Source organism: Anolis carolinensis, chromosome 3 (genome assembly GCF_035594765.1).
Source record: "Anolis carolinensis isolate JA03-04 chromosome 3, rAnoCar3.1.pri, whole genome shotgun sequence".
Lineage (NCBI taxonomy): Eukaryota > Metazoa > Chordata > Lepidosauria > Squamata > Dactyloidae > Anolis > Anolis carolinensis.
Genome location: NC_085843.1, coordinates 267,065,198 through 267,091,508, shown reverse-complemented (window position 1 = coordinate 267,091,508; position 26,311 = coordinate 267,065,198). Strand labels below are relative to the sequence as shown.

Below are 26,311 nucleotides of genomic sequence, written 5' to 3'. Positions count from 1 at the left end.
ATTTGAGAGTGATCATGCATGGAGTGGAGGTATCATTGAGTGGGATCACAAGATGAAGGACCACTTGAAGGGTAGGCAAAATTACATTGTTTTTAGTAGCACTTCTAGTAGTCCCTACACTATCATAAGAAATGTGTCTGTGTAAAAAAATGGTCACCTGCTGTGTTTTTTCTGTATTAGACTGCTGTTAAATGCACAAGAAATGGGCAACTGCAAAAGCTGACAACCCAATCTCCTCCAGTACACTTGCTTGTTGTCGTGTGCCTTCACATCCATTTCTGATTTATGTTGACCCAAAGACAAATCCATCACAGAGTTTTCTTGACAGAATTTGTTCAGAAGTGCCTTCCAGTGAGGCTGAGAAAGCGTGACTTGTCCTAGGCCACCTGATAGGTTTCCGTGGCTGAGCGGAGATTCAAACCCTGGTTTCCAGAGTTGTAGTCCAATGTTCAAATCACTACACTCTGTGAGCACTTGTTAGTTGCTTCCAATGTAAATCTGAGACTTCAACCTAAATTTATATCTAGAGAACATAGCCTGATTCCAACATTTTGAAAGTTTCTATTAACCTGCCACTAAGATTTTCAATAAGTTAGTTAATGCTGCTTTCCCTGTGGTTGCTCAGACATTATTTTACAAACAGCCTTGTGCCTTTCTTGGCATTAGCATGAATTCATTTCACTTTGATGGATGAACGGGCATCCAAGCTGGCAGCTATTTACATACAAAACCTCCTTCTCTGCTTGAGCAATCTGCCAGCCAACCCAAATCAAATATCTACTACACAATGGCATATAGAACAAGATAACCAAACAAGTTGAAAAGCTTCTGGTGGGCCATGCATGTGTGGACATACACTTTGGTTTGACACCTTCATGAAAGCAGAAACATAGAAGTCATGGGCACTTTTTCACATTGTTTAAAGCCTTGATATATAAAAAAGAACAACTGCTTTGAAACAACTGTTTTAAATTCACTACATCCACATTGCTTTCAAGGACTGAACAATGAGAATTTCTAAATAGTTTACATGTGGAATCAATAGTTGCCAATAATTTTATAATGCCCTCATTAGTGCTGATAAAGGTCTGACAGTACTTTGATTTTTGTTTAAAAAAATCATATTGGCCAACGTGACTGCAAATATTTTATAAATGGACCCATTAACTGTAAAGCTTTCTTCTTCTTGTCTTTTTCACTGCAAAAACCCCCCTCACATTTCATTTTTGTTCCTATGCACAAATCTTTAGAGAGAATATGTGAATGGCTTGTCTGTAGTAAAATGCTGGTAGTTTTGAATGAGTAACAATTTGCAGAAAAAAATCTGTTTCTGCCATGGTGCAACATATTTGTAAAACTATGAGCATTTCCCTGAAAGTCAAACATTAAATTAGACACTTATTCCTACATATTGGAATACTAGATCTATAAATCCTTTCAGCAATGTTAACTCCCACTGTCCTAAGGAACCCTGTTCCTGATTTCTCTCCTGACAGTGCTTGAGAGAGGGAGCAAAGCAGGCAGTCTCTGAACTACTAACATCTGACTTATGAATGACTCATAGTTAAGAACAGGGGTGAGACAACAGGAAGTGAGAGAAATCTACCGTTCGGAAGGGAAATTCACTCCTGAAAGAGTTATCATGGGAAAAAAGGTGTCTCCAATGAAGTTTTATCACCAATCCTTGTTTCCACAACAGGTCAAAATTTTCAAAATCCAATTATCACAGGGACAGAAAGTGAGGTGAAATCTTTGGAACTGGGGCCCAGACAGCAAAACAAACACCACAGGAGTGTTATCCCTTCCCTATGTCTCCAAAGCTAAAATATAATTACTTCCCCTATCACATGGAGGAAGGGTGGCATATCGGGTCAAGTCGCATTGGCGCCCTGCTGCTTTCTGCATCAGATGGGAAAAGCAGAGAAATAGCATGTAGCTCTGTTAGACTCACCTTGATATATAGTGGCGAGGAAGCTTTTTGCAATGCTTCTTCACCACTTCACCCATCATTTGATGGGGAGCATCTGGAACGATGGCTGAAAAGAAGCCCTGGCATGGTAAGGGGAAAAAAACAACAACATGTGATGAGATGGTAGGACTAGGAGCAATGGGTTCAAATTACAGGAAAGGAGATTCCACCTGAATATTAGGAAGAACTTCTTGATTGTGAGAGCTGTTCAACAGTGGAATTCGCTGCCTCAGGGTGGAAGCTCCTTTTTGGAGGCTTTTAAACAGAGGCTGGATGAACATCTGTCAGGAGTACTTGGATTCTGCTTTTCCTGCACGGCAAGGGATTGGACTACATGGCCCATGTGGTCTCTTCCAACTCCATGATTCTATGATTTTACAGTCTAGCCCATAAACTCTGTTCAGCCACACACATCCAAGCCAGTGACAGCAGCTTAACTTTACTGACATCCTATATCAAGGAGCCAGAGTGTAACTTTACTTTGGCAGAGTGATGTGATTATTGTACATAAGCAAATTGCAAAATCTGAATGTACAAACAAATGTGAAATGACATCTGCATATGAAATGCACAATGGCAGCACAATCATAAGGATATATTCACCCATCTCCTTCAGCAAAAGTGTAAGATACTAACACAATGTTGCCCTGACTATTTTCTTCCTATTCATGTGTGTTATTCTGGTGTTTTCAGATGGTCAAATCCCATGTCATCTTTACATGAACTACGTTAAAAATGAACTGAACTTAAGCTCTGCTGCATTTTTGCAGGTCTTGCTTATTCAAAAGATTGCTTCTGATTTCTTCCATGTTTGCCATTGTTTCCAGGTGTTAAGAATCTGGGACATTCAGTACCAACTTTGTATCCAAAGGATTGCTGGTTCCTTCCCCAAAAGCATAGACTTCCATTCCGTGCTTTACTTTGATGAATCCCATGGACGGCTTTTTATCTCATTGAACAACCAGCTGACATTGTTGGAAATGGAGCAGGAATCCGGCAACAGGAGAGTCAAGAGTCACAGGAAACCGGTGACTTGCATTCTTTACAACTCTGTGTTTAAGCAGGTAAACAAAAAAGAAAGAAACCCTTTCCTAGATTTGTCTGAGATGCAGTTTGAATCTTTCTTTGTGTATTTCTTGAATGTGTTTTTCCCAAATGTAAAAGCAAAGCAAATCTCAGGATATTATTGCATTTGGGAATGAATTTTATTTCATGGGAGTTGGTAGTAATGGTAAACAGCTGTAGCTTTCTTGCAGAAGGATTACGGGCACTCTGGCTTTCCAAGATTTTAATCTGAACACTACAGGAGTGTCCAACCCACACTATTTTTGTGGTCTTTGTCTGCTTCTGTTGTAGCTACCCAAATTGGTAGGGATGCAATCCATTTTCTCCTGCTACCTTAGTCATGGGAGAAATTGTGATCTCTGACTTTTTAAACCTATTACCAACACCCCTAACATCAGGTGAAATGGATGGCACACTTATATAGAGATAAGTTCATAAAGTCAATATGTACTTACAGTTAAGTAGCAATCTCTGTGGAAAGTCTTGGGGACCAGAAGTTGGTTGAGATGTCTATTGGGAGAATGTGCTTGGTTGTGCAAGAGCTGTTCATGTTGGCAATTACATGTGTTGCAAATATGCCCTTTAAAGGAAAACAGGTTCTTCACTCTTGAAAAAAGAGATGCCTGTGAATTCAATATCTCTTAAATCTGTGTATTTCAACTCTCTTCAAATGTTTTCTCTTGATACTGAATATATCATTAATCTAAGATTTATGAACTCTGAAAATTCAATCAGACCTCTATATGTCCTAATATTTCTCATTAAATTGGGAAACCTTGTAATTTACCTGTACAGTCCAGCCTCAGTATCAATAGGGGATACATTCCTTGACTTTGTGTAGATACATGGAACTATGGAGAATAGTGAACCCTATTGAAATGAACAACATCTGTTCCATGAATGTTACAGTGTTGCACTAGATAATCTCAAAGATATTTAGAGAGGACATATTTTGTCTGATGTAGACACAGAACTGCAGATATGAGGGTTGTACTATATTTTGGTATGTGGAATTCTGTTAAAATTTTTGAATGACTGCATAGAAATTTGGTAGAGGGAGAGACAATGCATGTGATCCTATTTCACTTCTTGTATTTTTATAAGGAGCACTTTAAGAACAAGAGCAAATTGCAGAAATCCATGGTATAATTTCTTGGACCATTTCACCTGTTCTAATTGTTCGATCTCAGAAAGGATATCATAGTGCTAGACAAAGTAGAGAAAATGCCACCAAAATGATCAGGGTTCTGGAATGGCATAATGCATGGTGTTACCATATTTTTAGAAGCAAGAAAAGTAGAATTATGCATGAAGAAATGGACAGGGAAAGCTTTTTTTTTTAACCTCTCAGGGCCCTTCCAGACAGGCCCTATATCCCAGGATCTGATCCCAGGTTTTCTGCTTTAAACTGTATTACAAGAGTCCACACTGCCACATAATCTGGGATAAACAGAAAACCTGGGATCAGATTCTGGGATATAGGGACTGTCTGGAAGGGCTCTCATACTACTAGAAACTGGAACTATCTAATTAAGCTGAAGAATGGGTGATTCAAGACAAAAAGAGCCATGTCTTTACATAATACTTAGAACCTCTTCACAGAGGGCATTTTTGCCCCATTTTGGCACTTTTAATCCTGGCAAGGACAAGTCCTGCCATGTGCCATGACATGAAGCATGGCAGGCCCTACCCACATTCCTCCCAAAGTGGAGGAGAAGCACTGAAAGGCACTTTCTCCTCCACTACAGGGAGGAAAGTGTAGTTTGGTTTGCACCAATGGAGCTACTTGCACTTTCCTCCCTTTTTTGCCATGTGATGGCAGAAAGGGCGTCGGGGCAACACATATTGCTGCACATTGCTACCTTTTCTGCCATCTGATGAGGGGTGGGACTCAGTAGAACAGCCTGAAAGGGCCATGTGAAAGGTCATTAGTCAAATGACGGAATTCGCTATCTCATAGTGTATTGATGTTTATTCATGTTTAGGACTTTTGAACAATTTTTGGCAAATAATGATTTGAATGACTACTGTGACTTTGGAATATTTTTGCATCCCTTTCAATATCAGGGAAAAACAAGCGGGAGATGCTGCTGTACTCAAATTCTTCCCAAGGGCATTTGTTAGAAATTGTGCATGGATCTAGAGATAGACCTTATGTCTGATCCAGGAGCACCCTTAAATTTTTATCAGGCTATGACATCATTAGAGCAAGGAGTTACACTCCCACTATTCTATTTTGTGCTGGCCAAAACAGTCAGTAGCCCTTTTAATTTTTTGGTTGTTCATTTATTATTCATTTATTGTATTAAAATATTTATATCCCAATAACTGTGGGTCTCAGGTCAACATACAATAAAATCAATTTGAACAGTTTAAAACATTTGAAAACAATATAAAATATTTAAAGGCCAAAGGCCCCATTAAATCATCTAATTATTCAAAAGAGACAGTTTGAAAGCAATTATAGCAATTCACATGTGCGGATTTAGTTGAAATGAATCAACCCCCTAAAGGTTTGTTTGTGCCTGAATGACAGCATATGGGATCCAATCAGTGTTTGAGGGAAGAATATCCTGAAAGTGGGTATCACTTCAGATAATACCTTCTCCCATATCCTCTCAACAGTGAATTACTCTGACTGATGTGACATAACAACTGTGTATTCTTGATATGGATTCACATATGGAAAACATGATCAGAGTGATATCCCAGATTGAGACTCAATACTCTGATATGTGTGAAGTTTGCTGAGGTGCGTGATAAAACAGGAGCCAAGTGAGACCTGACTGTGACTCTCTGGATCCTATTAGTATGCATTTTTGTTACTGAAATGGGATCTACGGGGAAGCTGCAGAAGCTTTAGAGCGTGTAGAGGGTTTAATTCATTCTTTTCCCTCCACTATTGAATGAAAATGGCCTCTCTACAGGCCTCTATTTGCATTATAGAGGAACATCAATTAACAGCAGAGGAGGCTTACCTTGGAGTACAAATAGAAGTAGGATGTTTTTGTTAGGACTGTGGAAGTGGGAGGAATCCTCACACCCTCTTCTCCAAAACTGCTTTGCTCAACAACAACAACAACAACAACAACAACAAACAACATACCCAGTGTGCAATTATATAAAGTTTCCACAAGCATTCTGTCATACATTCTGCTCATTGTATGGAGATTAGGGAGGTGAAATCTATAGGCTGGTTGTGGCCAGCACAACTATATTATGTGCATCTTTATATGACTGTACGCTGGGGCAATTATGGCCTGATCCCATCCTCTCTCGAAAGACTATGTGCATATGAAGAGCAGGGCTACTCCAAGGTGCTTTGATACCTGAGCAAATGACAAAAGAGCATCCCTCCACGCCACATTTAGAAGATGACTGGACTGCCTGTTGGATCCTGCTTCTGGATTCATGCTTTGCCACACTGAACAACAAACCTATATAGGGAAATAGGCTATGTGACTCCATGACTCCATCATCCAAGTGTAGAGTGTGCTAGGGTGCAGGGTAAAGAGGAAAAACAAGGCAATTGTGGCTACTGCCCATAAGTATTGACCATCTGAGACAGGTGTTTCACTCTGTTGAACATTTGGCCTATAGGAGTATAGTGTCTAGCTCTAGGGAAGTCATGCTCCCCCTCTATTCTGCCTTGGTCAGACCACTCCTGGAATACTGTGTCCAATTCTGGGCACCGCAATTGAAGGGAGATGTTGACAAGCTGGAAAGCGTCCAGAGGAGGGTGACTAAAATGATCAAGGGTCTGGAGAACAAGCCCTATGAAGAGCAGCTTAAAAAGCTGGACATGTTTAGCCTACAGAAGAGAAGCTGAGAGGAGACATGGTGGCCATGTATAAATATGTAAGTGGAAGTCATAGGGAGGAAGAAGCAAGCTTGTTTTCTGTTACCCTCGACTAGGACACAGAATGACAGCTTCAAACTTCAGGAAAGGAGATTCTACCTGAACATTAGGAAGAACTTCCTAACTGTGAGAGCTGTTCAGCAGTGGAACTCTCTGCCCCGGACTGTGGTGGAAGCTTCGCCTTTGGAGACTTTTTAACAGAGGCTGGATGGCATCTGTCGGGGGTGCTTTGAATGCAATTTTCCTGCTTCTTGGCAGGGGGTTGAACAGGATGGCCCATGAGGTCTCTTCCTACTCTTTGATTCTATGAATGTGGTTCACCTTTAACTTTCCCGTATTAGTGATGCATGGCTATCCCTCATCTCATAGATACTACATCTTCCAACTCTCCAGTGTGTCATGATTAATAACAAAAGCCCAACCACAGCCTAAAGCAGCAATAATGACAGCAATAACAGCATCCATAATGCTCCCACTGGAAATAAGAATGAAAACAATATGAGGAATTTACTTCCAGTTGCAAATGAAAGCTGCTTCTGAAGTCTTCCTGTGAAATCACCTTCCTGTGCCTGTCAGGAGAGTTGTAAAATATGCATGTGGTATAATGAGCTGAGATCCATTTTTTTGCTGGCACATTTTCCCTGCAGAGATTCGCAGTATGGCGGCCCCCGGATTGTGGTTATATATGTTGTAATAAAATGAATCAGTTAAATGCAATGCCACTTGGTATGCAAGTTGGGTGCTGTTTGTCTTCACAGGACCACAGCCCTTACGATCAGAGCGCTACCTGCATCTCAATGAACAGCGACACTCAATAGACAGGGAAAGGCCTCTGTGATTGATTTCCCCCTTCTTTCTCCCTTAGTAGTGACAAAGCAGCATCTTTTAATCTCCAGATCGGGATTTGGATAAAGCAGACATTCTGGTAGCATGCTCTGTGAGATGTGGAGCGACTGATAATCATCAACATTATTCCTCCCCCTTTTTTTCAAATGGCAACAGCATTTGTACGAATGAAGCACAAGTTTTCTTTGTTATGTACAAGTAAAGCATACAGCTTTCAGCCAGACAGACCAAATGAATATGTTGAACATTCATCCCTGACATAGGCTGAAATGGATGGCACACTTACATAGGGGAAATGTTTATATAATTATCAATGGGATCTACTAGGTGGGAGCTAGTGATTTCCATGTCAATGGGATGGCAAATCCACTCCTTTATATGTTACACTAGTGTATATACTTGGTGCTGCTTGGGCATCAGAGGGGCTGCTGCCCACCTGCTTTCATCCCTTCTTTCTCTTTCCTTCTTTTCCCTTCCTCCCCTCATACCTTCCCCCTTTCCTTTCTCTTCCTTCCCTCTTTTTTAATTCTTCCCCTCCCCTTCTCCTTCTCCTTCTCCTTCTCCTTCTCCTTCTCCTTCTCCTTCTCCTTCTCCTTCTCCTTCTCCTTCTCCTTCTCCTTCTCCTTCTCCTTCTCCTTCTCCTTCTCCTTCTCCTTCTCCTTCTCCTTCTCCTTCTCCTTCTCCTTCTCCTTCTCCTTCTCCTTCTCCTTCTCCTTCTCCTTCTCCTTCTCCTTCTCCTTCCCTTCCCTTCCCTTCCCTTCCTTCCCTTCCCTTCCCTTCCCTTCCCTTCCCTTCCCTTCCCTTCCCTTCCCTTCCCTTCCCTTCCCTTTCCTTCCTTCCTTCCTTCCTTCCTTCCTTCCTTCCTTCCTTCCTTCCTTCCTTCCTTCCTTCCTTCTGCATTTCTCCTCATATGCATGACATTTTCTTTCCCAGTGACATCACAGAGGCCAACTTCACCCAACATATTTTGTGGTACAAACAGACAAACATGCGTATCAATTACCTACAAACTTACCTTAACTATTCTGTATATAGCTATTTTAAAGCACTTTTTCAAAGTGCTCAACCTTATTTGCCCCATGAGTTTAGCACCTTGGATAACTTTTGTATATTTGAAACTAATTCCCAGTAATCATCTCATTGCCATGGGAAAAACCTTGGAATTTACTTTCAAGTAGATATGCCAGGGGTCCCCAAACTAAGGCCCGGGGGCCAGATGGTGTCCTCCAAGGTCGTTTACCTGGCCCCCGCCCTCATTAATATAATATTTTATATCAGTTTTAATAATATAATATATTATGTATACATATGATATTGATAATATTGTCATGTTATACAATGTAATACTAATAATATCATATAATAATATTAATTACATGTTATATATTACATATAATATTACAGTATAGTGGTATAATTCAATTTAGTAATATATAATGCTAATATTGTGCTATGCTAATAATATAATATATTGTATATACATACAGCTGCTCTGAGTCCCCTTCAGGGTGAGAAGGGCAGGATATAAATGTAGTAAATATATGTAGTAAATGAATAAATAAATCATTTTAGACTTAGGCTTGCCCAAAGTCTGAAATGACTTGAAGACACACAACAACAACAACAATCCTAATTAACCTGACTATCTCATTGGGCAGAAGCAGGCCCACACTTCCCATTGAAATCCTGATAGGTTTATGTTGGTTAAAATTGTTTTCATTTTAAAATATTGTATTGTTCTTTCATTGTTGTTGTTATTTCGCACTACAAATAAGACATGTGCAGTGTGCATAGGGATTTGTTTGTATTTCTTTTCAAATGATAATTCGGCCCCTCCACAGTCTGAAGGATTGTAGACCGGCCCCCTGCTTAAAAAGTTTGAGGACCCCTGAGATATGCCTTCACACTTTGTTGTAGTTGATAAATTAATATAAGAGTAGATGTTATTTTCCCTTAAATCCCACTGATAACAGCATTCTGGTTTATACTGTCTCATAGAAATATATTGTCTGTTGGGATACAAGTTTGTAAGATGAAATGCCTTGTAATCTATTTTTTAATCTTTATATCAACCTTTCACTTTGGAGAACACATGAACACAACTATTTCTCCCCTTTGCTTTCATCTGCCAAACAATCCTACAAGATAGGACATTTCAGAACAAGAGGCCATGGAAACCGATCCAGCAAAGCAACAAAGAAATTTGTGTTCCCCTAAAAATAATGTTTGGAATCCTGTTGGTTATTTACAACTGGAGTAGGCCCAAGAAAATCTTTGGAAAACACTCAAAAACATGTTTGTTTGTTTTATATCAATACATGACTCCCATCTTTTTGTTAGGGGAGGCTCTAGTATGGTGCTTTCAATACTAGGGAGACTATACAGATTTAGAAAAAATACCTTGCTGCTTCTTTTTATTATTATTTCTCTCTTTTTTCTTGTATCTCTCTGCATAAACAGTTGGCATAAATCACAGACCCTAGAGTGAACTTTTAACTGATCATACATGATTTTAACATGCATTTTATTTTTAGAATAAAAAAATAAATTAATTGAAAAATGACCACCACAAACCCATCTGGATTACTTGTATGCAATTTGAGGAGGATTATTTACCATGTATCCAAAGTTCATTCCCTCATATTTTTTACTTACAGATGTTTTTCTTTCCCAATGTAACAGCTGAGAATTCCAAAGATTTAGATTTCAAATTCAAGATCTAAAGTAGGCCAAGTTAGATCCATTACAGCCCAAATCAAATCACAGGCCACACTGAATTGTTGAATCAGACCCCAAACTGAATTGTCAGGTTCTTACAAATTGCTACTGAAGTTAAAAACAGCTAAGAGTCTGTGTGGTTGAATGTTTACAGTGTGGCTAAATGTGGCTCTACATGGTAGAATTAATGCTCAATGTTATGGAATTCTGTAATTTATAGTTTTGTTGAGGCAGAGCACTCTGTTGGAGAAAATGCTAAAAACCTTGTAAAACTACTACTAATGATTGATGTTCCTCACCCATTTAGATATACAGTAGAATCTCACTTATCCAATGTCACACTCACTTCAAACGACCAGCATGAACGCAAATCAAAGACAGCTGCTATCAAAACCAATCTTTATTGAAGAACACACGACTTGGAAAAAGTCGAGAATGACATAATGTTTACATACAAGCAATTTTATCACCTTGGTTGCAACGTAACATCACACGTAAATATCATCACCAAACCCCACCCCCTGTATCACATTTCTACTATTCCCACACAAACTACTCATTATAATTGTTATGATTTTCACCCCCGAGTTCCCATGCTCTGCTGCCAGGTGTTTTCATGAAACATTCAGGAGTGTTGATGTTATGGCTCCAATTCCAGGGCTTGCAAGTTCAGCCCTGGGAATTGGTCCCATGACATGGCGCCCCCCTTTCTCCGTCCTCCTCTTCTGTGCTTCCTCCATCACGACTCTGAAATAAATCAAACAAGAACACTAGGTATCCATTTTGTCCAAAGTACCCATATACTTTTTTAATAAGCTGTGATGGAATACTGGATGTATTTTCCCCAAACTTTTTGGCAAGGACAATTGGAAAGTCACTTCGTTTATCACATCCTGTATCCTGAAGGGTCCAATAAATTTGGGGCCCAGTTTCCTTGAAGGTAGCCCCAATTTGATGTTTTGTGTGCTTAGCCACACCAAGTCCCCTTTCTCCAATTTATCGCCTTCCACCCTTTTCCTGTCTGCGAATGTTTTATACTTTTTGTGTGCTTCTTTTAAGGATGCAGTCACCTGACTCCAACATTCTAGCATTTGGGTTTTCCATTTCCCTGCCCCTGTTTCTTCATTCTCTGCCCACCTTGGCAATTGGGGCAGAGGCTGAATCTCATACGCGTAAACTACTTCAAAGGGGGTTTTATTTGTTGCGGAATGTATGGTAGAATTAAAAGCTGGTTCAGCAAAGGCTAGCCACTTAGACCAATCGTTTTGTCTCATATTAGAGTACATGCGAAGGAACTGCCCAAGCGTCTGTTGAGTACGTTCTACCGCCCCGTTTGTCATGGGGTGAAAAGCAGAACTTAGGCTCCTTTCTGCTCCTAGCATTTCCAAGAATTTTTCCCAGAATTTTGCTGTGAATTGAACACCCCTATCACTGACCACTCTACTAGGACATCCATGAAGTTTGTAAATGTGGTTTATGTATAATTCAGCCAGTTTCTCTGCCGATGGTAGTTTCGTCAGTGCTATAAAGTGGGCCTGTTTAGAAAACAGGTCTAATACTGTCCATATGTAGCGATGTCCCCTGCTAACAGGCAGTTCTCCCACAAAGTCCATGGCTACACATTCCCAAGGCCTGGTAGGTTCTGCTACTGTTTGTAATAGTCCCATTGGCTTCCCTCCTCTCGATTTATTTCTGGCACAATCATCACATTGGATAACATAATTTTTTATGTCCTTTCTCATCCCTGGCCACCAACAGTGTTTTGCTATCGCCTTCGTCGTTTTTGTAATCCCCATATGACCAGCGCTCTGGTTATTATGAAAACGATGCAAAATCTTAATCCTCAATATCGCTGGGATGTACAGTTTCTTTTTCACAAACCAAAATCCCCCCTTCTGCTCCCCTTTTTCCGCGTTGGATAAGATCCACTGATCTCCTTCATATGACTGCCTCAGTTCTTTTTCCCAACTATCTTCTTCGTCAAATTTGACAGCGGCAGTGCTCTCCCTTTGAGCCTGCGCTCTTGTACTGACAGCTAAACCCCATTGTCTTTCGGAAAATAAAGTTCCCTCTTTTGCTGTGGTTATGTCCTCGTGCTGAGGCATGCGTGAAAGAGCATCTGCCAAAACATTCTGTTTCCCTTGGAAAAACTTTAATTGGAAATCGAACCTGCTAAAGTATTGAGCCCATCTAATTTGTTTGGGGGATAATTTTCGTGGGGATTTTAAGTACTGGAGGTTCTTATGATCAGACCAAATTTCAAATGGGATTCCACTCCCTTCGAGGAAGTGTCGCCAGCATTCCAAGGCCTTTAATATAGCTAATGCTTCTTTTTCCCATATGGGCCAACATTTCTCAGTTTCACTGAACTTCCGAGACAAATATCCACAAGGTTTTAAGTTCCCATTTTGATCTTTTTGCAATAGTACTGCTCCGTATGCACAATCCGAAGCATCACAATGTATTATGAAAGGGCTTTGAATGTCGGGGTGCTTTAGGACAGGTTCTTCTGTAAAGCGTTCTTTTAGGGTTTCAAAAGCCTTTTGGCATTCTGGCGTCCAACTCAACTTGGCGCCAGGGGCTTTCACTTTCGCCGTCTCCCCTTTCCCCTTTGTTTTCAAAAGTTCTGTGAGGGGTGCGGTTATTTGTGCAAAGCCCTTTATGAATGATCTATAGAAATTTGCAAATCCTAGGAACGATTGCAATTGTCTCCTGGTTTGAGGCACTCCCCATTCTCTTACGTCCAACACTTTGGATGGGTCCATAGCTAACCCCTCCGGAGATATTCGATACCCCAAGAAGTCAATTTGCGTTTTGTTAAATTCACATTTGGAAAGTTTTGCATACAGTTTTGCTTCCCTCAGTTTTTGCAAAACTTCCTGGACTAGTTCAATGTGTTGCTCTCTGTCCTCGCTTACGATAAGGATATCATCCAAAAATATGAATACTCCTCGGTATAATAGTGGATGTAAGATTTCATTTATAAGCTGCATAAAGCAAGCGCCGCCGTTTTTTAATCCAAAAGGCAAAATTAAATATTCAAAATGTCCGAACGCGCAGGAAAATGCAGTTTTCCAAGTATCCTCGGGTTTGATTCTTAATTTATGATAAGCTTCAATTAAATCAAGTTTGGTAAATATGCTCCCTTTCTTTAACACGTAATCAGATCCTTTACTAAGGGCATAGGGTACTTATTATCCTTAGTAATTGCATTTAAATTTCGATAGTCAATGCACAGTCTTAAAGAGTTGTCTTTCTTTCTCCTAAATAACACTGGGGCTCCCAAAGGGGAGCTGGACGGCTTAATGAAGCCTTGCGCCAGATTCTTATCAATGTATTTCCTCAATTCCTCCTTCTCCTGAACAGACATGGGATACACTTTTGGTTTTGGTAAGTTTGCTCCTGGGGTTATTTCGATTTCTACTTCTATATTCCTTTTGGGAGGTAATTTACTTGCCTCTTTCTGATTGAACACATCCACAAAGTCCCTGTATTCAGGGGGCAATAGTTCTTGGTCTATTTCCTCCGTTTCATCTCCCTCGCTCTCTTCTTCTGCTATTTTGCTTATCTCCCATTGCGTTTGTTGCTCTTTAAATGCCAGGCTCTTTCCCCTCCAATCCACTTCGGGGTTTGCTTGTTCTAGCCATGGAATCCCTAGTATGATATTGTATGTGGCAATAGGGGCTATCACAAAGGATATTCTTCCTTCCCATTTGCCTATTTTACATGGGATCCCCTGTATTTCTTTCGTGGATACTTCCCCAGCAGCAACTGATCCATCTAGCTGCGAAAATGCAATTGGGGCGTCAAGCAGCGTTTGCTGGCATTTTAGCGCCCCTGCTAATTCCGGAGTTATAATGTTCCTAGAGCAACCACAATCCACGAATGCTCTACAGGTGGCCCGATTCTCTAACCCTGACAAGCAGATTGGCACTACCAGCATGCGTTTGTCTTGACTCACCAGCCTCTCCGGAGGTTCTGGGGCTCGCACCTCCTCCTCCGCTCGTCTCCCGGCTGCTGGCGTGGGTTTTGAGGCTTTGGGCGGTTCTCTCTTCCGGGCCCAACATTCCGCCGCTCGATGGCCCGTCTTCCCACATACAAAGCATCCCGGCTTAGGTCTGTTGTCGTCTCCTTTGAAGGGGATCCCCGGCCTCCCTCCGGGTCTCTCCTGCTTCCTCGTTTCTCCCCGACCCCTTGCCACCGGTCTCTGCTGGCCGCCGCCGCCGCCGCTCCGGAAGCGCCTTACTTGGGACAGGGTGGATTCGACGCGCCCTGCCAGTTGAATCCAACCCTGTAGTGTCTCTGGGTCATCTCTGTGCGCCGCCCAACTAAATACCTCGGGGCGCAGTCCCTCTTTGAATATCTCCACTTTGGTCACTTTGGACCACTCTGGTACCCTTTCCGCGAGATGGAGGAATTCTTCTGCGTACTCTGGTACCGTCTTGTCCCTCTGTGTCAGGACCCAGGCTGCAGGGCACCAATAACCATACACAGAGGCCAGAATCTATCTAATATCTTTATTGAAGGAGTATATAAAGTTAATAAAAACAAGTGTAGAAAATAGTCCAGAGTTAGACCTTTCAGGAAAGGTCAAAATTAGTCCAAAAAAACAATGTCCAATATGAAATATTAAGGTCCAAAGTTGTAATCCAATAACCGAAACACTCACTTGCCAAGCAAGTGAGGGGAGATGACAAGGTCCTTTAGTCCATGAACTTGAGCAAGGCTAGGAAATAACTTGATACTTGGAACACAAGGCTTGATTCAAGGCAACAAGGTAACGAGGAGCTAGAACAAGATCCGTGGAATTACTTGGCAAAATCCGGGACAACAAAGCAAGGCTGAGTCCTGGAAAACAAGGCAAGGTCCGCGAAGGTAAACAAGGCTGGAAACAGGAGCGAAGGCTTGAAATCAGGGACAAGGCTTGAAACAGGAACGAGGCTTGGAAACGGAGCGCGCTGTCCACACACAACTTACTCCAGTAGCTGACGAATTGACTCCGCAAGATGCCTTTGTGGGTAAAACACCTAAATAGGTCTAGTTTTCCCACCAAAGAGCAGTTCTCTGGGGAACTAGAAACGAAAGCTAATCTCTGAGTCCAGATGCATGACTCCTTAAGGTTTCCCATGGAAAGCAGGCTTAATCAGCTGAATTCTTAGCAGCTATCCTAGCACTCCTACGAGAGGCCGCTTGAACTGCTCTCTGATGTTTACAAAACTCGTGGCGAGAGAACACAGGAGATTTAGACTCAGGGCTTGTTTGACAGATTTCTGGAAGACAAATCTCTTGCAGGTGCAAGGTTCCCAAATCTGGCTGGGAAGGTTCCAATTCTGACTGAGACGGTGAAAAACCCAAGTTCTCCTCTTCATCTGGGACTACAGTGCCATGAACGGGACTACATGGCCCATGACTCATCACACTATCCCCCTCCTCAAGCCCCCTCTCAAACCGGGACTCTCTCCCCGAGGCGCGAGGCCGCGGCTTGGCGGGATAGGTCTGATGGAAGCGGCGGGTTAGATCAGGAGCATGGACTGTAGAAGCGTCTTCCCAAGAGCGTTCCTCGGGGCCAAAACCCACCAAGTCAATGAGATATTGTAGGCGGCGGCGGTGAAAGCGAGAATCCAAAATGTCCTCAACCTCGAACTCCTCCTCCCCATTCATCAAAACAGGAGGGGGGGCCGGTCGGTCTGTATCAGAACGCACACCATCCGCCGGAAGGAGCAGGGAGCGGTGGAACACCGGATGAATGCGCATTGAACGCGGAAGTTGGAGTTTGAAAGTCACGGGGTTAAGTTGCGCCACCACTGGATAGGGGCCAATGAAACGGGCATCTAACTTCCGGCAAGGGCGATGGGAGGGCAAAAAGCGAGTGGACAGAAGAACCCGGTCTCCTACCTTGATTTCGGGGCCCGGTTGGCGATGTTTGTCCGCGTGACGTTTATAGTCCTCTTTGGCTTGGTTTAATTGCTGGAGCAAGAGTTGTTGCACCGCTGCGAGTTCCTGCAGCCAGTCCTCCGCTGCGGGAACTTCTGAGGTTTCAATGACAGGGGGAAAGAAACGTGGATGGAAGCCATAGTTTGCAAAGAACGGCGTTTCTTTAGTAGAAGCCTGGACCCCATTGTTGTAGGCAAACTCTGACAGCGATAACAGGGAAGCCCAATTGTCTTGCTGGTAGTTCACATAACAGCGAAGGTATTGTTCCAAAGTGGCATTGGTGCGCTCAGTTTGCCCATCTGTTTGGGGATGATGAGCCGAAGATAAACGAGAGTCTATGCCCAATAGTTTTTGTAGTGCTTTCCAGAAACGAGAGGTGAATTGGGACCCACGGTCTGTGACCAAACTCTTGGGCAATCCATGCAATCTGAAAACATGTTGGAGGAATAGATCTGCAGTTTCTTTGGCCGTGGGAAGGCCATCACAGGGAATGAAATGGGCTAACTTGGTGAAAAGGTCCACCACCACTAGGATCGTGGTGAATCCACAGGAAGGTGGTAGATCAGTGATAAAATCCGCAGAGATTATTTCCCATGGGCGGGATGGGGTAGGGAGGGGATGCAGAAGCCCTGAGGGCTTTTCTCTTCTTGTCTTGGAGCGCTGGCATACTGGGCAGGTGTTGACATATTTTTCCACATCCTTGCGGATCTTGGGCCACCAGAAATCTCTTAGGATCAAATGCATGGTTTTAAATAGCCCGAAATGCCCTGCTGGCTTGCAGTCATGACACAGACGAAGTGTTTTTTCCCTGCCCGGTCCTGGGGGGATGTAAACATGATTTCTATAGCAAAGTAGCCCATCCTTAAGCGAAAAGGGAAAACGTAGTCCTTGGCGAAGTTGGTCCTGTGCCCAGGCGTCTGCTTGCTGACTAGCCCTGATTTCCTGAGCACAAAGGGGTCCTGGAGTAGGGGAAGTTGATTCAATGGGAGTGGATTTGGTGTTTCCCACTGTGAGCGTGGCAAAGTTCTCGGGTTGTAGCAGCTGGGACTCAAAGGTCTCCTTGCGCCCTGCAGCGTATTCCGGTTTCCGTGACAGAGCATCTGCTTGCTTGGTCTGGGCTGGGGTTACATAATGAAAGTTAAAACGTTCAAAGAATAAAGCCCAGCGTTGTTGCCTTTGATTTAGCTTGCGGGCAGTTCTTAGATGCTCTAGATTTCGATGATCAGTATGGACTTCAATGGGAAATTTGGCCTCTTCTAGCCAATGTCTCCAAGTTTCAAAGGCTGCCTTTATGGCCAATAGTTCCTTTTCCCAAATGGTGTAATTTCTCTCTGGCGCGGTCAATTGATGGGAATAAAAGGCACAAGGATGAAGATGGTCTCCCACTGGTTGTAGGAGTACAGCCCCAATTGCCACATCGGAGGCATCCGCCTGCACAACAAAAGGGGTTTCAGGATCTGGATGCTGAAGGATTGGCTGGGACGTGAATAATTTCTTTAGTTGCTGGAACCCTTTCTCTGCTTGATCTGTCCAGCGGAAAGGCTGTTTCCCACGGATGCAGCTGGTGATTGGGTCAGACCAGCGGGCAAAGTCTGGAATGAACTTGCGGTAGTAGTTCGCGAACCCCAAGAATCGTTGCACCTCTTTCTTGTTGGTTGGCGCCCGCCATTCCAATACTGCTGAAACCTTAGCCGGGTCCATGGAGAGCCCTAGTGGTGAGACGCGGTATCCCAGGAAATCTACCTCTTGTAGATCAAAAGCGCATTTTTCCAGCTTGGCATAAAGTCCATGATCCCGCAATCGTTGTAACACCATTCTGACGTGGTTCTGACGTCTGTCAGTAACAGAGCCATGAGGCTCAATCATAACAGTTCTCATGCTCTGATTGTGATCTAGAAAACACCAAAAAATCGTCCAGGTAGATGATCAAGAACCGATCTAGATAATCCTGAAAGATGTCATTGACAAAATGTTGGAACGTTGCGGGAGCTCCACATAATCCATAATTCATAACTCGGGACTCGAATAATCCGAATTTAGTCTGGAAGGCGGTCTTCCACTCGTCCCCTTCTCTGATGCGAACTAGATTATAAGCCCCCCGAAGATCCAGCTTGGTGTAGACCTTGGCTCCCCGAAGTCGGTCTAGTAGGTCCGAGATCAAGGGCAGGGGATAGCTGTTCCGCTTAGTGATATTGTTCAATGCTCTATAGTCCACCACCAAGCGTAAGTCCCCTGATTTCTTTTTCACAAACATCACTGGGGAAGCGGCTGGGGATTGAGAGGGTCTGATGAATCCCTTGCGAAGGTTTGACTCTATGAACTCCCTGAGAGCTTCCTGCTCCGGTTCAGTCAGGGAGTAGAGATGTCCTCGCGGGATCGGGGGCCCCTCCACCAAGTCAATGGCACAGTCATAAGGTCTATGTGGGGGTAATCTCTCGGCTTCTTTTTCATTGAATACATCCCAATATTCTGAGTACTTCTTGGGCAAGGTGATAATGGGTTCAGTGTCTGTGGCATGGCAGACCTTGGCTACAAGGCAATGGTTTTGGCAATATTTTGAAGCAAACTGCAGTTCTCTGTTGGACCAGGAGATGCTTGGGTCGTGAAGTGTCAGCCATGGAATTCCCAAAATTACAGGGAAATGGGGAACCTCGGTAACAAAGAAGGAAATCTCTTCCATATGTTCCCTTATCCACATTCTGGTGGGTTCCGACCACTGGCTTACGGGACCCGTCTTGAGGGGTCGGCCATCGATGGCTTGCACCACACGGGCATTCTTGAAGTCATGGTATTGTAATCCCAGAGAGTCGGCATACTCTCTATCAATGAAATTGTTTGTAGCTCCTGAGTCTATCATGGCATGGACCATGACTGGCCCCTTTTTTGCTGACCACAAGGTGACCACTAGAAGAAATAGGACCCCGGTTGGCGGCTCTTGAGTGGGTTTTTTGACCGGGTTGGCGAGCCTCTCTACGCCCGGTCGCTGGCTTCCCCCGCCGGCTGTGCGCCAGCCGCCTCAGACGTCTTCGTCTCTGTGGAGGACGCCGCCGCCAGACGGGCGGCGGGCTTCCCTTTGGCTGGGCACTCTCTGGCGAAGTGGCCCCCGTTTCCGCAGTACCAACAGAGATTTAGGCGTTGGCGGCGGGCCTTCTCGGCGGCATCTAACCTGGGACGCACATTGCCCAACTGCATCGGCACCTCCTCGCTCCCCCTGGGGTATGGGGCTGGTGGCGGGGGTCTCCATACTGGACGCGGCTGGACGCTGGTGGGAGCGGGAGGTTTCACCCCAGCTCTATCGCTCTGGCCTCGGACCCATTGTTTTCTGTTGGCCAGCATGACTTCAGCTCGTAAACATTGATCAATGCCCAACAATGAGTGCCCAGCTTCCCTTTGGCTGGGCACTCTCTGGCGAAGTGGCCCCCGTTTCCGCAGTACCAACAGAGATTTAGGCGTTGGCGGCGGGCCTTCTCGGCGGCATCTAACCTGGGACGCACATTGCCCAACTGCATCGGCACCTCCTCGCTCCCCCTGGGGTATGGGGCTGGTGGCGGGGGTCTCCATACTGGACGCGGCTGGACGCTGGTGGGAGCGGGAGGTTTCACCCCAGCTCTATCGCTCTGGCCTCGGACCCATTGTTTTCTGTTGGCCAGCATGACTTCAGCTCGTAAACATTGATCAATGAGTGCTTCAAGAGAGTGGGGGGGATCCACTTTGGAAATTTCTTCCAACATCTCGATGTTGAGACCCTCCCGAAATTGTCCTCTGAGGGCTATATCATTCCATCCGGTGCTGTGGGCCAGCACTCGGAACTCGGCTATGTACTGGGACAAGGGTCTGTCCCCCTGAGAGAGGCGCCGGAGTTTATGGCCGGCTGCCTCCAAATTGTCTTCGATCCCCCAAGTCGCCTTAATGTGATCCAAGAAGTGTTGCGCTGATCTTAGGTGTGGGGAAACTTGGTCGAACAGTGCCGTCGCCCAGTTGGCCGCTGGCCCGTCTAAAAGGCTGTAGATCCACGCCACTTTGATGTCTTCTTGGGGAAACTCGGCATTGCGGGCCTCTAGATAAGCTTGGCATTGGCGACGGAAAACATGAACCTTAGAAGCTTCTCCAGAAAACTTGGTTGGCAATGCCAAGGCTGGGAGACGGATTCCGCGTTCCTTCAATCCCTTTATTTCTCCCTCCTGCGCATTGAGCTTATCACGGATGCGGTCCACTTCCTCCTTGTCGATGGTGTAGCTGAGCGGCTGGCCTCCCGGTCCGGCTCCGGTAGACATTCTGGCCTAGGTTAATTGGTGCTTAGGGTGGCGGAGTCAAACTGTCAGGACCCAGGCTGCAGGGCACCAATAACCATACACAGAGGCCAGAATCTATCTAATATCTTTATTGAAGGAGTATATAAAGTTAATAAAAACAAGTGTAGAAAATAGTCCAGAGTTAGACCTTTCAGGAAAGGTCAAAATTAGTCCAAAAAAACAATGTCCAATATGAAATATTAAGGTCCAAAGTTGTAATCCAATAACCGAAACACTCACTTGCCAAGCAAGTGAGGGGAGATGACAAGGTCCTTTAGTCCATGAACTTGAGCAAGGCTAGGAAATAACTTGATACTTGGAACACAAGGCTTGATTCAAGGCAACAAGGTAACGAGGAGCTAGAACAAGATCCGTGGAATTACTTGGCAAAATACGGGACAACAAAGCAAGGCTGAGTCCTGGAAAACAAGGCAAGGTCCGCGAAGGTAAACAAGGCTGGAAACAGGAGCGAAGGCTTGAAATCAGGGACAAGGCTTGAAACAGGAACGAGGCTTGGAAACGGAGCGCGCTGTCCACACACAACTTACTCCAGTAGCTGACGAATTGACTCCGCAAGATGCCTTTGTGGGTAAAACACCTAAATAGGTCTAGTTTTCCCACCAAAGAGCAGTTCTCTGGGGAACTAGAAACGAAAGCTAATCTCTGAGTCCAGATGCATGACTCCTTAAGGTTTCCCATGGAAAGCAGGCTTAATCAGCTGAATTCTTAGCAGCTATCCTAGCACTCCTACGAGAGGCCGCTTGAACTGCTCTCTGATGTTTACAAAACTCGTGGCGAGAGAACACAGGAGATTTAGACTCAGGGCTTGTTTGACAGATTTCTGGAAGACAAATCTCTTGCAGGTGCAAGGTTCCCAAATCTGGCTGGGAAGGTTCCAATTCTGACTGAGACGGTGAAAAACCCAAGTTCTCCTCTTCATCTGGGACTACAGTGCCATGAACGGGACTACATGGCCCATGACTCATCACACTCTGCTTTATTCCTTTTAGTTGGTCTCGAGCCCTCAATTGCTCCAGCGGGTCTCTAAATCGGTTTTCCAGTGCGGCGAGGAATTGGGGCACTGACCTCAAGCACGGGTCGCGTCTGGCATGTAATTGCACATACCAGCTGGCCGCTCCCCTCTTTAGAGTATTACCAATGGCCCGAACCATGCTTCCTTCGGAGGGGAATGTGTGTGCATTGTCCTCCATGTATCCTCTGATGCCAATGAGGAAAAAGTTCAGTTCGGATGATTCCCCTCCGTATTCCAGTTTGAGCTCCTCTCTCCTAGGCATCCATTCTGCGGCCCGCTGCCTTTGCATGGGTGGTCTGGGGAGGGGTTGCATCAGGTTCCCCTGAGCTGGCCCTTTGATCACTCCGCGTCCCAGCCCGGCGGTCGTTCCCCGCTGCCCTCGGAATTCCGCTGCTGCTGTCGGCCCTTCCACCCATCTGAACGCAGGTCCTGCTGTAGCCCCCGCACTTCGCACTCCTTCGCCGTACGGTGCATCCTCCCCGTCTCCATGGATCTCCGGCTCCTCCTCGCCTTCCTCCACCAACCCGCTGGACCCGATCCCTGGTCCCAGCGGTCTTTCAACCCCGACACCCATTCGGGGGGTTGGGAGTACTGTTGGAGTTGGCGGTCTTAGAGTCTCCAAGGCTCGCTGGCGATCCTCCTCGCGCGCCATCCTTTCTCAGAAGTCCAGCTCCTGCCAATACTCCTCATCTCCGCCGCCGCCTGTTGCTGTTGGGCTCTGCGTCGATGCGCGCTGGGCCCTCTGGCTCCAAGCCTCGTCCTTACTCGGCTCTCTTTCGGCACCGTATCGAGTGGGCTCCCTCTGGAGATTCTCCTCCAACAGCGGCACCAATCTTCCCACGGTTTCTGACAGCCTGGACAGGTTGGTCTCCAAGATAGACAACCGTAGGGCCACGGTCTCCGGCATGCTCCCTCCAGACCCCCAACTGGTCTCTGCAGCTGCTGAGACACCTCTTCCTCCTCTGGGGATCCTCTGGGTCACTCCGTTCGGTCTGGGGTATCCGGTAGAGGAAGCGATGGCTTGTAGCGTTTCCTCTCCCAGCGGCCGAGCCTCTGGCAAGGGCCCCTCTGCTCCTTTCGGGCTTTGATCGCCCCCTCCACTCATTTTCACTTCACTGCGACTCCGCAGGAGGGTGAGAATGGGATTCTCGACTTAAATGTCACGCTCACTTCAAACGACCAGCATGAATGCAAATCAAAGACAGCTGCTATCAAAACCAATCTTTATTGAAGAACACACGACTTGGAAAAAGTCGAGAATGACATAATGTTTACATACAAGCAATTTTATCACCTTGGTTGCAACGTAACATCACACGTAAATATCATCACCAAACCCCACCCCCTGTATCACATTTCTACTATTCCCACACAAACTACTCATTATAATTGTTATGATTTTCACCCCCGAGTTCCCATGCTCTGCTGCCAGGTGTTTTCATGAAACATTCAGGAGTGTTGATGTTATGGCTCCAATTCCAGGGCTTGCAAGTTCAGCCCTGGGAATTGGTCCCATGACAATCCAACATTCGCTTATCCAACGTTCTGGATTATCCAACGTATTTTTGTAGTCAATGTTTTCAATACATCATGATATTTTGGTGCTAAATTCGTAAATACAGTAATTACTACATAGCCTTACTGAGTACTGAACTACTTTTTCTGTCAAATTTGTTGTGTAACAAGATGTTTTGGTGTTTCATTTGTAAAATCATAACCTAATTTGATGTTTAATAGGCTTTTCCTTAATCTCTCCTTATTATCCAACATATTCGCTTATCCAACATTCTGCCGGCCCGTTTATGTTGGATAAGTGAGACTCTACTGTATCTCTTCCAAGAATAATCTGCTATACCATGCTGTTAGTAGAACCTTGGGTCTTTTTCTCCATGTTGTCTTATCTCTTCTCAACCTGCATTTTGGCTTCCTTTATGTCACAAGCTTTTATCCATGTGTTGTTTCTTCTTGCTGCTGTGCAATGAGACTGCAAAATTTTAAGAAAGCACAATAAATTTGTCCTGTGGCTTTTGTTTCTACAATAGTAGCTTTGTTTCTAGGTGTATCTGTACTCCCTGTCTTCCCATTTCCAAACTGTCCTGAGGGAGCTCTTTTGGGTGAAGATGTGATTGATTTTATATATTAAGGAAAATATCAGCCCTCAGTACAACAGTTAATAAACTCAGTCACTGTTTCATTTCATTGTAAAAATCAAAGAAGAAAGAGTCCCGATGTGAGAGTTAATGTACCTGTTAGCCAGAGGTGAGAGGTCCCAGTGGGGAAAAATCAATAAGAGGAGATGAAGGTTAAGTTAAATGACAGCCTCCAGCGGAGAACATCTGGTCATAGGGAGGGGAAGACCAAGCCAGGTCCAAATGAAGGAAGGACTGCGTAATGGATAATTAATATGCACATACTAATGGCATGTTACTCCTTGGAGAATGGCAGATAATTGCTACATTCAGGGTCTTTACTTATATGTTGCAGACTGTAGAGACTGAGGGTCCTCCTGGACACTGTCTTCTTAGGAAGAGTGTCAAAGGCACTCAGAAGCTGAGTAGGCAGAGCACTATTGCTCTCATAAGTATGGATAGGAGTTGCTGCTTCAGTTCCTTTCGATTTTTTCCTGACCTTTCCTGACCTTCCTTCCAGAAATCTGGAACTGTACACATCGTTCTTTCCCCTCCCATTTGATAGTCTAGACAGAGAGAACGTGTCACACAGTGAATGTCATGGTTGAAGGAGGATTTGAACCTGCAGTTTCCCAGACCAAGAACAACATTTTCATTGCTGTATGAATACTTTCTTACCACCATTGCTCATGACAGAGACAGCAGAAACACATCTCTTCTGTTCAGAAACTGGCTTCAAAAGGCTCAAGGCTGCTTGAGAGAAGAATAGATTCTGGGTTCCTTCTGCCAGTGGTATCAGCCCATAAATAAGGGGAAATGCAGCATTTATACTCAGGTATAAATCAGTTGCTATAGTTATACCTACAGTATATGTGAAGCACATTTTGCTCAGCTTCACTCCTGCAGTGCCTTCATTTTTCACATACACTTATTTCAGTTGTGTGAAAATGTTGCTTTCAAATGTGTTGGTCAAAGGGGAAGAATATACACAAGCAATATGTACAGTTTAAAACACACACATAAACATATACACATGAACATGTATAAACTTTGCAAGGCCACTGGGAACAAAAATGAAATGTATTTTGAAAAAAAAAATCCACCATAGGCTGTATTCTGAGATGGGAAAGGGGAGATGTTATAGATGTGGACTTAATAGATATACCTATCCCTAATTTTGGCATGATGAGTGAATTTGAAGTGTTTTTAATCAAAGCATTCAATGAAAGATCAAATGTTTTTTTCCAGATGACTACCTGAGAGGTATAACCAATATGTGCAACTGCAATGTATCCTGTTTCTGAATTTTCTAAAACATATGCCTCTTCTTTGAAGCTAGATCTGATTTCCCCCTTTTCCTTAAACTGGGATTTGATTTGGTATATTTATAATCTACTAAAAGCACATTAAAATGAGAAAGCTAGACTTGACCTATGATAGAAATTAAAGCTGAACACACTGTTTCCATATATAAAAGTTTAGAGTGCTTCAGAATTTCAATGCAGAGATGGCAGTTGGGCAGAGATCAGTCCTGGGCTCAGCACTATTTATTTATGTAATTGATTAAACTATGCAGAAGTCAATACAAGAATGTGACAGTCAGTCAGAGTTGTGTTCAAGTTGGGTGAAGATTATAGATGTAGCATAGACGGATGGCATTGCAGACTTGGCAGAGATCCCTGTAAAGTTACAAAGAGCTGTAAACACAACAAGAAATTGTAGTATAAGATCTGGCATGGTGCTTGACAGTGGCAAAGAATATGTTTCTTACAATCCCCATTCCATATGTGTTGTGTCCCATTATGATGTTTGCTTTGTTTTTCTAATTGTGCATTTTATGAGGATTTTGAGAACAGTGTTATTTACTTTGGGTAACTGTAGGAGTGTTTAAAATATTTGAAATGAATACAACAGCCCTTGGGTTGTCACAGAAGTGCAAACGGCGCACTTGTGACTGATTGAAAATATGTTGTGCCAGCTGGCTGGTGCATGAGATATTGGTATTCCAACTCTGAAATACAAAAATTAACGTTCTACAGATCCCCCTCCCCACCCAAAAATCTCATCAGAAGCACTGAAAGAAGACAGTGAGAGCAGAAATATTGATTTTAGTATCAAAAAGCTCTGAATGTAGGAATGACAAGGATACCATACATGGTGGAAAAGCACATGATTTATATGCAGAAAGTCCCAGATTCAGGCTCTTGCCTTAAAACATCTGGCAGCAATTTAATAAAGCCACTATCAGTTCTCCTGGTATATGAAATGGAATATGGTGCCCCACCTTGACCCCAAGCACTATTAACAACGTCCATAATCAAACACAATGATGTCATTCTCCCAGATACTTAACTCCAAGAATTTGTGACCCAGAAAAGCATCATAGATTGTGCCACATGGAAAATTACATGTGCCATGGCACAGTTGATATTCCAAACCATTCGTCCTATAGCATCTTGTTCTGAG

The 26,311-nt window shown here is 44.1% G+C and overlaps 1 protein-coding gene and 1 long non-coding RNA gene across 8 annotated transcripts in view; one reads left to right on the top strand and one right to left on the bottom strand.

Annotated features, from left to right (window-relative positions):
* Positions 1-26,311, bottom strand: part of LOC134297886 (uncharacterized) — a 414,859-nt gene that overhangs the window by 259,964 nt on the left and 128,584 nt on the right. The window lies entirely within an intron of this gene.
* The window catches only part of wdr49 (WD repeat domain 49), a 191,847-nt gene that overhangs the window by 66,392 nt on the left and 99,144 nt on the right, over positions 1-26,311 (top strand). For all 7 annotated transcript variants that reach the window (XR_010004836.1, XR_010004835.1, XM_062976739.1 and 4 more), the window contains exon 8: positions 2,797-3,033. Coding sequence is in view for 5 of the 7 variants with exons in the window: in XM_062976739.1 (XP_062832809.1) it covers positions 2,797-3,033 (237 nt within the window). In the remaining 2 variants the exon portion in view is untranslated. The remainder of the gene's footprint in view (positions 1-2,796; positions 3,034-26,311) is intronic.